This window comes from Ceratotherium simum, chromosome 22, assembly GCF_057802395.1.
Source record: "Ceratotherium simum simum isolate JZ-2026a chromosome 22, ASM5780239v1, whole genome shotgun sequence".
Taxonomy (NCBI): domain Eukaryota; kingdom Metazoa; phylum Chordata; class Mammalia; order Perissodactyla; family Rhinocerotidae; genus Ceratotherium; species Ceratotherium simum.
Window position 1 is genome coordinate 50,066,211 of NC_141921.1, and position 11,996 is coordinate 50,078,206.

General features: G+C 61.1%; 1 protein-coding gene across 2 annotated transcripts; it reads right to left on the reverse strand.

The window, feature by feature from the left end:
- Nucleotides 1-1,007: 1,007 nt before the first annotated feature.
- GABRD (gamma-aminobutyric acid type A receptor subunit delta) lies at nt 1,008-11,996 on the reverse strand. 2 transcript variants are annotated; one of them, XM_004425500.3, is made up of 9 exons: nt 11,807-11,996; nt 5,954-6,066; nt 5,590-5,657; nt 5,276-5,496; nt 4,082-4,164; nt 3,394-3,531; nt 2,541-2,696; nt 2,088-2,299; nt 1,008-1,781 (listed from the first exon to the last, which is right to left on the reverse strand). In XM_004425500.3, the coding sequence occupies exons 1-9, from the start codon at nt 11,872-11,874 to the stop codon at nt 1,482-1,484; spliced, it is 1,359 nt and encodes a 452-aa protein (XP_004425557.1). In that variant the 5' UTR covers nt 11,875-11,996; the 3' UTR covers nt 1,008-1,481. The 2 variants fall into 2 exon arrangements, with proteins under 2 accessions (XP_004425557.1, XP_087301954.1); XM_087445828.1 differs by lacking the exon at nt 2,541-2,696 and having other exon boundaries at nt 11,807-11,924.

Genomic DNA, 11,996 nt, shown 5'->3' on the forward strand with positions numbered 1-11,996 from the left:
TGAGAAGCCTTTGAGCTAGAGGTGGAGGTGGAGGTGGAGGAGGCGACCCCCCGGGCATGGTTTGGGCAGAGGGGCCAACGCCCTCCTCTGACCTCAGACATGGCCTGGTCCTTTGGGAAACAGCTGGGCCCTGCACTCCTGGGCTGGAACACCTGGACTTCAGTGGTCACTGCCAGCCAAGCCTTGCCCATGGGTGAGTGTCCTCCAGCATCTTGCTGCCATGGCCTGGGGCCACTGCAGACCCCCAGACAGGTTGAGGCAGATGGCCCAGCAGGGCGCCCTTTCTGATTCACACAGAGTCACTGTCATGCTCCCCTCAAGGTGGCTTAAAGTGGGGGCACCCTGAGAGGGGCCTCACGCAGCCAGTGAGGCCATGGCCTGGCTGCCACCCTGACCACAGCAGGGGACTGGACCTGGCCGACCTTGCCTGTGGGAATCAGGACTCCCGACCCTCAGCAGAGAGCAGAGCCCACACAGCTACTCCTCTAATTGCAGCTCTGCTTCTTCCGAGTGTAATGACCTGCTCTGCTTTGGTGCCATGGAAAATCTGGACCCCCTTATTCAGAGCTGCCTGTCAGATCTCCAATTGCCAGGGGTCATCAAGCTGTGACCTCTCACCTCACGTCTGTGGTGGCAGCCGAGGTGGGAAGGGGCTGGGTGTATATGGCTACTTGGTGGACTCCGTTGTTCCATCACCACGTCCAAGAAGGCACTGTAGTGGCACCCTGGCCGTGGGACCAAGAGACGGGGGGAGTAGGGGGTTGTGACTCCTCAAGCCCTTCCAGGATCCCTACACCTCTGCCCCTCCTACTGATGCCCCCGGACGTGGCCACACGGCTCAGCCTCCAGGACGCAGCCCCTCAGCTGCTCTGTCCCAAGTTTCTGTCTCCAAGTCCCTCTGTCCCAAGCCCATGGTGCCTGCGGCTGGAGGAGAGCTCTCCAGGCAGCCAGGGTGCAGCTCCAGGCAGGGGGAGGGGAGGCCATGGCCCAGCTGCAGCGACAGAGAATGGAACCGGCAGCCAAAGGCTTTGTTTTATTTCATGCTGGGACCAAAGGCCCACGAACGTCCTTCTTCACCATTTCACCAAGACAATGAGCACCGTCCACACCTGGCCTCCTCCTGCTCCCTGGTCCCTATCCCACAGAGCAAAGTCCTAGAAGCAGGACCATTTCTGAGTCAAATGCATAGCCCCTTGAGGGCCCTGCTCCCACCTGGCTCAGCCTCGGGGTCAGGCGGGCTCTACCGCTGGGAAGGAGGAGCTGGACGGGGGTGTCTGCAGGATAGGTGTGTGGGAGAGCCCCAGGTGGTGTCCAGGAGGGTGGGGACACAGCGAGAGGCTTTGGGGGGCCAAGGTTTTCCTCTTGTTTTATGTGGTCCGTAGTCGTCCCCACTTTGAGACATGGAGCAGGCAGATCCATCTGAGGGTCCCTGCTCCCAGGAGGTTCTGGGCAACAGGACAAGCGCAGCCCGCCATCCGGCCTCACATGGTGTATGCCGCCCAGTAGATGACGTTGACAGCAGCAAAGGCCGCAGGGAACACGGCACGGGCGTAGATGTCGATGGTGTCTGCGTCGATGGGCTTGAAGAGCGCACGGAGGCTCCCCTGACCCCCTGAGAGGGGCCCCCCGTGCTTCTTGGTCTCCCCGGTCTCCACCTCCACTGACCTGTAGGAGCCCATGAGGTTCCCAGCCGTGCGGCAATGCCGGCGGGACACGGCCAGCTCCTGGGTGACGCCAGCAGCCGAGAGGGAGAAGAGCACGATGGCATTCTTCACGTCCATCTGCCCAGGGAGGAGGAGGAGGAGGAGGCAGGGCTGAGTGGTCAGCCTTCCTGGACAACGAGGACCCCACCCAGGCCAGCAGCACCGTCCCTCAGCGAGCACCGCCCTGACCCACAGCAGGCAGGGGCTGAGGATCGGCCTGCTCTCCTGGAGCCCAGGCTGCAAGTGACGTCCCCAGGGCAGTCGGCCGAGGGTGCCAGGCTGGACCCAGGAAAAGTGGCTGCCCCTCCCTGTGCCAGGCGTGTGTAGGGTGTGGGTCGCTGCCCTTGGTCCTGACCACGAACGACCCGGTCCTGCCAGCCTCACCTCTGCCCTCTGCTCTTTGACCTTGACCTTGGCCTTTTGCTTCCTCCGGTGGTCGGCACTGAAGTGGGCGAAGGCGTACTCCACCAGCGCGGCAAACACAAAGACGTAGCAGATCCAGAAGTACACATCCAGCGCCTTGATGGCCGATGCCCGCGGGAGGGAGGAGCGGGCACTGACCATCAGTGTGGTCATGGTCAGCACCGTGGTGATGCCTGATGGGATGGTGGCGACATCGCTGGAGCCCCTGCCACCTCACCACCCTCACCCCACTCCAGCCCGGGTGCAGGTCAGGGTCCTCTGACCAGGCCTGGCCTGGCAGGCCATGGCCCCAGGACAGCTGGCCTGAGGAGCTGGAGGGCAAGGCCTGGGCTCATGACTCATGGGGTCGGGGTCCTGTTCCCAGGCTCCTGCCCTTCCACCAGCTCCCTTGGAGAAGAGGCCAGGGCCCCGTACCTAGAGACACCCTGGCGGGCACCGCGGCCTGACTGATCCAGAAGGAGACCCAGGACATGGCGACCAGGAGGATGGAGGGCATGTAGGACTGGATGATGTAGACGCCCCGGTTCCTCCGAAGGTGGAAATGCAGGCTGAGCCGGGGGAACTGGCCAGCTGCAGGGGGGCCGCCCCATTAGGACCCAGCATGGTCCCACCAGACCCGCCACACACCACGGCACTCGGGGGGAGAGGAGGGCTTGGCGGACACTGGGGGCCACTGCAAGCCTCAGAAGGAAGGAAGATCCTCTACCCCTGCCTTCCCCACCTCTCCCACACAGCCTGATGGGTCAGGAGTGCCCCCTGCCCTGGGCCTGGTCTTACAAGAGAGGCTGGCCCTGCACAGGGTCATCCAGCGGAAAGAGATGAGAAAGATTCCAACGTTGCTGCGCTGGCCCAGAGGGACCCTCCCAGCAGTGGGTCAGCTCCCTCCTTCTCTCCTAGCCCTCCTCAGTACACAGCCAAGCTCAAGGAAAGAGCAGGCTGGGCTTACTGGCTCAGATGACCAGGCAGCAGGAGTAGGGAAAGGGCAAGAGGGGCCAGGACCCATGGCAGCCCTCAGGAAGCCCCCCACACCCTCAGGCTGCTGCTAGCCCCCGGGAAGCAACGAATGACCGAGGAATAAGATGAAGAAAACCTGACCCATGTCTGCACCATGGCATATACCGAGTCCCTTGGTCGGGCCCAGCCTGTGCCCATCAGCGGTTTTCCAGCAGCAGCATCGGGGGCCTCAGAGCCTGCTAGTGGCTCAGTTAAAAGCTCTAGAAACCCACAAGCCAGGCTCACAGGAAGAGGCCACAAGAGCCCGCATTACCCGATTTGAAGTTCATCAGCTCTGTGGTGAAGCGGTAGCTGGTGATGGTGAACTGGGCCAGCTGTAGCTTGTCCAGCCCGTGGATCTGCTCCTGGTTTTCAGACCAGTAGTAGGTGATATCCTCGGACGAGTAGCCGTCTGCAGGAGAGCCCACAGATGGGCAGCAGAGCCCGGCCCCCCCCCCCCCCAGCCCCTGGCAGACCCCAGCAGGAGTGCCCTGCCCACACGGGGAACCTGACTCAGCAGAGAGAGGAGATGGTGCAGGAAGACCCAGACAGGAGCAAGGAGGCCTGGGGCCACGGCCGGCACTTCAGGCAGGTGGTCAGGGCCAGAAGTGCTGGCAAAAGTGCAGTCACCATTGCCAAGTGACCTGCAGGGGCTGCCAGGCTGGCCCAGTGACGCAGATACATGCCTCGTCTGGACTCTGAGGCCTGGCTGACCCAGGCAGGGCACTCACCCGTGGGAGGGGGGCTAGGCTGCTCAGGCCTTCTGGTCTCTTCTCTTCCTGCCCAGGTTTCTCCCTCCGTGGATGCCCCGTCCCAGGCGCCTTCCTGCCCCCGAGCCAGGCTGGCTGCGTAGGCCTGCACGGTCTGAGTCTCCCGCCCTCCCACACCAAAGCCACTGGAGAAGCTGGCGTGGCCTGCCCGGAGCAGAGGCCCCATCCCTCCGGGGCCGGGGCAGCACTCACAGCTCTCCAGGTGCAGCATGCACTCCTGCTCGTCCATGGGGTACTTGGCCAGGTCCATGTCACAGGCCACCGTGGAGGTGATTCTGCCCAGACAACACGCTGGTGAGATCCCCAGGGGGGAGCCCACCCTCCCGGAATCCAGCAGATCCTTTGTCCCCAACAAGTGGGGATGGCCCTGTGCCAGCCCCGGGGCCTCTCGGGCTTTGTTGGCAAGGTGCAGGTATCTGGAGGGAAACTGAAAACTCGTCACTTTATGGATATTTGTGGGTGTTTCTTCAGGAATCAAGAACTAGATTTCATTCACTTTCTTCATCCTTCAAAATCCTGACTGTTTGGCTTAGTTGCGGGCCTGGAAGGCAGGTCCAGCCTGAGCATACCGGCCTGCCCCTAGGGACAGCTTCCAGTCATTCCCGCTGACCATGCAGTGCGGGAAAAGGCCTGGGTTGCCAAGTGTTCTGATTTTCCAAGAGAATTTAGATTCTTATATAAATCTCCTGATGTTTAAAATATTGGCAATTAATTCCATTTTTACAAGGCACTTGTCAGAAAACACGTGTTCAAGCAAATACATGTACATGTATGTTCATAGAGGCATGACTCACAATAGCCAAAAGGTAGAAACAGCCCAAGTGTCCATGGATGGACGAGTGGATAGACAAACTGGGCTATCCATGCAATGGAGGGTTACCCAGCCATAGAAAGAAATGAAACCCTAATGAATGTTACAACATGGATGAAGCTCACAAACACTATGCCAAGTGAAAGATGGCAGACCCAAAAGACCACACAGTGTAGGATTCATTTTATATGAAATGTGCAGAATAGGCAAATCCATAGAGACAGAAAGCAAATTGGTGGCTTCAGGGGCTGGGGAGGAGGGAATGGGGAGTGGCCACTTAATGGGCATGGGGTCTCCTTTTGGGGGGATGAAAATGTCCCGGAACTAGATAGAGGTAATGTTTGCACAACATTGAGAAGGTGCTAAATGCCACTGAATTGTTCACTTTAAAATGGTTAATTTTCTGCTATGTGAATTTCACCCCAATTTAAAAAACAAAAGGCACCATGTTGGCCAAAAAACTAGTTGACATTTCACGAGCAGCTGCGGTTTCAGGAGGATAGAAACACTCCACCCAGCTCTCAGCGGAGCATCCTGGGTTTTCTCGGGGGCGGGCACGCAGGGCCGGGGCTCACCGGATGCTGTACAGGATCACCCCATCGGGCTGCAGCCGGATGAGCTTGTTCTCCACAGTCACGTCGTGGAACCAGGCAGACTTGGCGTTCACGATGAAGGTGTCTGGGAGCCAGAGCTTGTCGACGAAGCGGCTGTCCAGGCCCAGGGTCTCGTTGGTGTGGTTGTAGGACAGCCTGCTGTCCCGCCAGCTCTGGTGTAGAAACACCGTCATGGTGTACTCCTGCGGAGGGAGGTGGAGGGGCCCTGGCCGTCAGCCTGCCCCTCTCCTGGGGTGCATGGCCGGGAGGTGATATGGAGGCTGGCTGGCACCTACCATGTTCACCTCTGAGATGTGGTCAATGCTGGCCACCTCGATGGCGAGTGCCACGTTCACAGGGGGGCCTACGAGGAAAGAGCAGGACCCGAGTCCGGTGGGGCCGAGTGAGGCCAGGCCCCAGCACCCCTGGCCACTCAGCCAGGCCAGGCAGGAGGCGGAGGACAGCCAGGGGTTTGCAGGGAGGACCGTCTTGGTGCAAGTCTGCAACGAGGCCTGAGAAGATCCACCATCCTAGCTGTCTCTCTGGGGGCGAGCGCTCGAGGTCTGACGCACCCCTCGGGGAGCCCGCCCAGAGCCCAGCAGGGCTCACACCCACAGCTGGATCCAGGGGTCTGCCCCTGCCCCCGACGGCCGCTCTCACCTCCGATGCCAGGCCGGAAGTTGCGGGCATAGCCCTCCATCAGACCGTCCAGGTTGGGGAGCCAGGATATCTCCAGGTTGGAGCCAACGTAGTCCCCAATGTCATTCATTGCTCTGGAAACGCAGGCCCAGTGGTCACAGGCAGGATGCCAGGGACGGAGCCTGGGGATGGAGCTCTGTCCTGGGCACCCACGCCCGGGGTGGACAGGGAGGACCACTGCAAGGGCCCCTCCAGGCTGGACCTGGCCAGTCCCAGCAACTCACACGGGAAACAGGGAGCCCTGGGAGGTGCAGGGCCTGGGACCCCTCTGCCTCTTCCACCAGCCTCTCCGCTCAGCTTTCGTCCTGCCCCCCAAGGCTCGAGGGAGGCTGCCCAGGTGAGGCAGAGTCCCCAGCACGGGCCGAGCCCCCAGGCTTCCTCCACAGCTAGCCCCTGGAGGGCGGCCTGCCCCAGCATCCCACCCCTGGGGTACCTTATCAAATAGGCCTGGGAGGACCTCAGCAAGGGCACCTGGTCTCCCTTTCAGCCTCAGAGGGTGAGGTGTCCTGCAGGAGGTGACTCGGGAGAAAAGACGTGTGACCAGGAGGTTGAGGGCAGGGTTGGGGGGGGAATCGGGTAAGGTCCCAAACCGGGACCCAGGGCCAGGATGAGGGCCCCTGGGGAGGCTGCGAGTCGGCCTCCTGCTCTCGGTCCCTTCCCAGGCAGGCCCCAGAGATCGCCAAATTGCCATGTGCTTCTGGGCTTAGCCTGACCCCAGAGCAGCTGGGGCCAGTCCCACTGACAGCCTGTGCTGGTGTTCGTCCCTGGCAGGGCCACAGGGGGTGTCCCAGGTGGCAGGCACCCTGTGGCCCCCACATGCCAGAAACGCTGGGCTTCCCAGCATCTTCACCTGCCCACCTCCTTCTGCTCACCTGTCCCGGGATAAACAGTGTCCCCCCAGAATTCATGTCTACCCGGAACCTCAGAATGGGACCTTATTTGGAAATAGGGCTCTTGCAGCTGTAACTAGTTAAGACAGGGTCATGCTGGATTAGAGTGGGCCCTAAATCCAACGACTGATGTCCTTATAAGAAGAAAAAACACAGAAGACACAGAGGGAGAAGGCCATGTGGCAAGAGAGGCAGAGACTGGAGTGAAATGTCTACAAGCCCACGAACGCCAAGGACTCCAGCCGCACCAGAAGCTGAGAACGGCCCGGAACGGATTCTCCCCCAGAGCCTCCAGAGGGAACCGGCCCTGCCCACACCTTAACTTCAGGCTTCTGGCCTCCAGAATTATGAGAAAATTACTGTCTGTAGTTTTAAGCCCCCCAGTTTGTGGTCACTTGTTGCAGGAGCCCCAGGAAACTCAGAACCCTCCTTCCCCCAGCCTCCAGTGGGGGAGGGGCATTTCTCCTAAATCTGACAGCAGGGAATGAGGAGGGCATTCAAGGATAACCCTCTTGTTATTCTTTGAATCACTTCTATTCCCAGGGGGCAGAGAAGCAACTCAGGACAAGGCCTCCAGGTCACCTTGGGCCCCGAGCCTGGCCAGAGCCCATGGGGGAGAGCTGGGGGCCAGGGCCTGGATGCAGGGGCTGCTGGGACCCTGAGGCCATGGCTCACTCTCCCTGGAGACAGATCCCCAAAGCCAGCCGTGGCCATGTGCCCAGGTGCCCCACTCTGGGCCCTTCTGGCCACCTTGAGGGGACTGCCGTCCCCTCGAGGGTCCCATCACACTGCTGGCCACTGTCCCCTCCCAGCGGTTGCAGCCATGCCTCAGGATCCCCTTGGCCTCCTGCACCCTCAGGAACTGTCTCCCGTTCAACTGCATTCTGGTACATGGCTCCTGCTTGCGCGGTGCCCGTCGGTACAGCCAAGTCGAGGTCCTGTCCAGCCCCTTCACCAGCACCCCTATGGGCCCACTGCAGCCCATGCCCCCTGTCTCTCCAGCTCTGGCCCCCTTTGGCCCCCTGTTCCTCCAGAGCCAGGCAATGCTTCCTCTGAGCCTCACTCTTCCCCTTCCAGCACCCCCAACTCCTCCTCAGCAAGCCCCTCACCTATCCCCAGGCCTGTGGCAGTTAGTCCCTGACTCCCGCCCTCTCCAGTGTCTCCTCTCTTAGATGCTTGCTTAACCCTCCAGATCCTCCACCATCTGAACCCCCATTTTCTCATGCTGATTCCCCCCACCCCCACTGAACCCTCCATCCTCTCTCCTAGTCCTGCCTTGAGATGCAGCCCCAGGCCCCCTCTGGGGTCAGGACACCATGACCAGGACAGTCACGGCCCAGGTCCATGTGGAGGTCACAGTCTGTGAGGGGTGACAAAGCAAGTGGCTTTAAGTGTGATGAGAGCTACAGAAAGGGGAGGTCAGGAGCCCCTCTGGCTGGGGGTGAGGGGGGGAAGGGACAGCCTCCCTGAGAAAGTGATGTCAGAGCCCAAAGGCAGAGAACGTGAGGATCAGGGGAGAGGCAAGAGGTGGGTTTGGTGGTGGGGCCTGGAGGGGTGCGGGAGGTGTCGTGGCAAAGAGTGGAGAGGGGTGGACGTCAGAACTCCTCCAGGTTGAGGAATAGATGCGGGCCCTGAACAAGGAGCCGCATTAGACTCCTAGAACATGACTCTGGTGAACGAACGGGACGTGTTATGGAAGAAGCGAGTGAATGATCTGGGGGGCCGTTGCAGGGGTTGGGGTGATGCTGGGCTGGACCAGATGGAACAGTGGGGAGTGGCGAACACACCTGAGATAGGAAGGGGCCTGGCCCAGATGGGGGACACCCTGGGACCTCGGGTTTCTGGCTGGAGCGGCAGTGGTGGGAGGGGTTGGGAACGAGCTCTGCGGCTGAGTTTGTGGGGCCTGGACACCTGCCCCTTACACTGTCCCGTCAGGTGGGTTCCAGAAGCCCTCGAGGGCTGCCTGGGTTTGGGAAGCAGCAGCAAGGGAGGGGCCCAGGCCCCTTGAACGTTTCCTACACTTTTGAAGAGGGTTGAGTTTGAACCAGGAGTTCGCAGCTAACAAAACCTGCAAACCTGATCTAACCTGCAGGACCACCTCGGTCCCTCCAGGCTCGGCCTGGTCCAGGGTGGGGACAGGGAAGGCACTTTGGTAACAATGTATAAGAAGGAATTAAATTAAGTCCTGGCCCCAAGTAAAGCACAATTAAAAATGCAAATAGAGGTCACCCTGAAGGTCAGGTGTAGACGGATTCGAATTAGGCTTTATTCTTGGACTGGCCCAGCTGCCGTCTTGCTGCAGTGGCTGGCCTGTCTGGAACGAGGCCGTCAGGAGACATCGTCCTTCCCGGGCCTCTGAGTGGTGGCACAGGCTGGCACAGCGTCCCTCCACCCTGGTCCCACACCCACTCAGGGGCGTGCAGGCAGAGCCCTGGGGAAGCCCCCTGCTGTGAAGCTCGCCTTGAAGTGGGAGGGGGCCCACAGATTCTTAGCCTTTGTCATCGCTGGGGGGTGAGAAGGGAACAGACTCCCCTCCCCCACCCCGGCCCCGTCACCTCTCACCTGGGACAGGTGCCGTCATTTTTCCAGCTGTGAAGAGATGTGGAGGGCCAGAGGGCCAGGGAGGGTGTGCTACATGCCAGTCTGGGTTCAGGAGGGCCCTACTCTCCTCCTACAGTTCAGGCAGAGTTAACGGGATGGGTGGGGTACACTCTCCACGTGGGGGGAGCTCAGCATGTGGTAAGAATGTGGTGACTGACCCGCATCTTGGGAGAGACCTTCTGACTCATCTGACAGCCTTGGAACCCAGCGGTGGCCTAGGCTTGGGGTTCCTCAGAGCAAACAAAACAGAAGCTCAAACTCCTGAGGCGAAGCAAGCACCATGAAAACACTGGCAGCTTCCGCCGGGGGCTGCTTTTGGGTGTCATCGGGTCTCCCTGGCTCTCTTGGCCCCACTGAGAAACGAGCCCACCCCTGTCACTGTCTGTGCCCCTGGAGACAGAAAGGGAAGGTGGGTGTAGCTGAGCGAGGCAGTGGGGTACTCCCCCCTCCAAGGATCCTTCCACCGTGCACACACAGGCCCACGGATCCCTGACAGCTCTGCTCTTAGAGCAACACCAGCCACGCTGGCACCTCAGTTACCAAGGCAAAGAGGAACACTGCGACGATCGCACGGTGAGCTGGCGAGGCAGGAGCTGCGGGCACAGCTTCTCCAGGGAGATGAAGGTGCCAGCAGCCCGGGGAGGGCCTCCCACTCGGGTGTGCAGCTGGCAAGCTCGGGTTCCTGCTGTGTGAGCAGATCCTCAGACTCAGAGAATGCATGGCTTTGACCCAACCCACAAATGCTGCACGGCGCACTCCCTTCTTACCCCGCCGAGCCTTTCCCACCAAGATCATGGGATCTGGACTGAGCAGCGGCAGCCAGAACAGGTACCTCCTGTTAGTCCCACTGTCCTCCCACACCCGTACAGGGATGAGACTGAGGGAAGTGAGGATGCTGTCCTCCTGGTTTCTGGAGTGGAGGGACAGAAGCTAATGGAAGAGGCCCCGAATGGACAGCACTGTGCTGTCTGACTCACAAAGCCCAGAGGCACTCCTCTCGGCCGGGGCCGGGGCCTTCCGGCCTTCCCGAACAGGCAAACAGGCACATCCCTCACTCAACACCCTGAGCCAGATGGGGTTGGAGTTCAGAAGGTTTCAGATTTTAGAAAGGTGCTATGGTGCACATATGGACTTGGAGGGGGGTCTGGAGAATTTCCCAGCAGGAAATGTATAAATACGCCCCAAAAGTAGGATGAATAAATGCAAAACAAGCCTCATGTCAGAGCAGGACAGGCTTTGCTGCCAAATGAGTTTTGGTGTCAAACTTGAGCTAAGACTTTGGGGTTCAGAGCGGCTTGGATTTCAGAATCTCAGCAACGTGGCTGTGGGCCTGGGCCAGCAGCTGATCCCGGGCCTCCTGCACACATGTCCACGGCCAAGCCACAGTGCTCTGCCCTTCCTGGTACCTCGAAGTAGGAAGAGGAGAAAGGACAGAGGCCATGGGGCTCCATAAGAGAGCAAAACCCTCCCGAGGAAGGGGCCATCTCCGCACTGCCTGCGACCTCGGGTGTGATGGCCATGTCTACGGCCGGACCCAGGCCTTCCTGCTCTGCCCTCACCCTGCCCACAAGGAAACCCTGACCACACACACACACACTGCTCCGTGTTGCACGCTGCCTGAGTGCCTACAGCCGAAATGCAGGCTGATGTTCCTCCCTTTCCGGTTTCTAAAGTCTCCACCTCAGTTCGTGGACCGAGAAGTCCAGAACGCTGGGGGGCCGTTTTTGCTCTTGTTTTTCTGCAGCCCTTGCACTGAGTTGATTTTCAAAAGGGTCCCTCACAACTCCCATGGAAGGTGGCCAGGCTCGGTGTTCAGGATGAGGGAGACCCCTTGAGAAAGGGGTGCGGTGTAGCTCTGCTCCTCCGGGAAAGGGAGCAGCCTCCTCCCCGTGTTCTCAGGCCCACTCCTTCCTGCCTGCCTGCAGCTTGTGCCGTGCTGAGCGCCCAGCCCGCGCCTGGAAGGGCACCAGCCAGCCAGGGATCAGCCAAGTGCCGGCTGCGGCCGAGAAATCGGAGCTCACCACGCGAGCCCCGGCACCGGGGAGACTCGGGAGCGGCCCCGACGCCCTCGTCCCGCCCTCGGCGCCGGTTCAGCACCGGGACGGCGGACAGCACCCGGGTGGCCGGGCGGCGGGAGAGGAGGGCCCGCGGGAGACCGAGTGGGGCAAGCCCTGGGGGGAGGTGGGGGAGACACGAGGGGAGACGCGGGGGGACGAAGACCGGGGATCCACGCCGGGCTCTATCCCTGCAGCTCGGTCTCGGCCGGCGCGGGGATCCCATCCAGGGCGACCCCCGGCGCAGCGCGGACCTCCGCCTCGCTCACCTGGTGCCGTGGTGCTGCTGCGCGCAGAGCAGCAGGAGCGGGGGAAGCAGCCAGGCCAGCGCGTCCATGGCCTCAGCCGGCTTGGCGCGGGACCGGGGGCGGAGCCGGGGTCCGGCCGGCCGGGGCGCTCGCGAAGTTGCTTCGCCGGCGGCCGCGGCGGCGGCACAGGCGGGGCGGGAGGGGGTGGCGC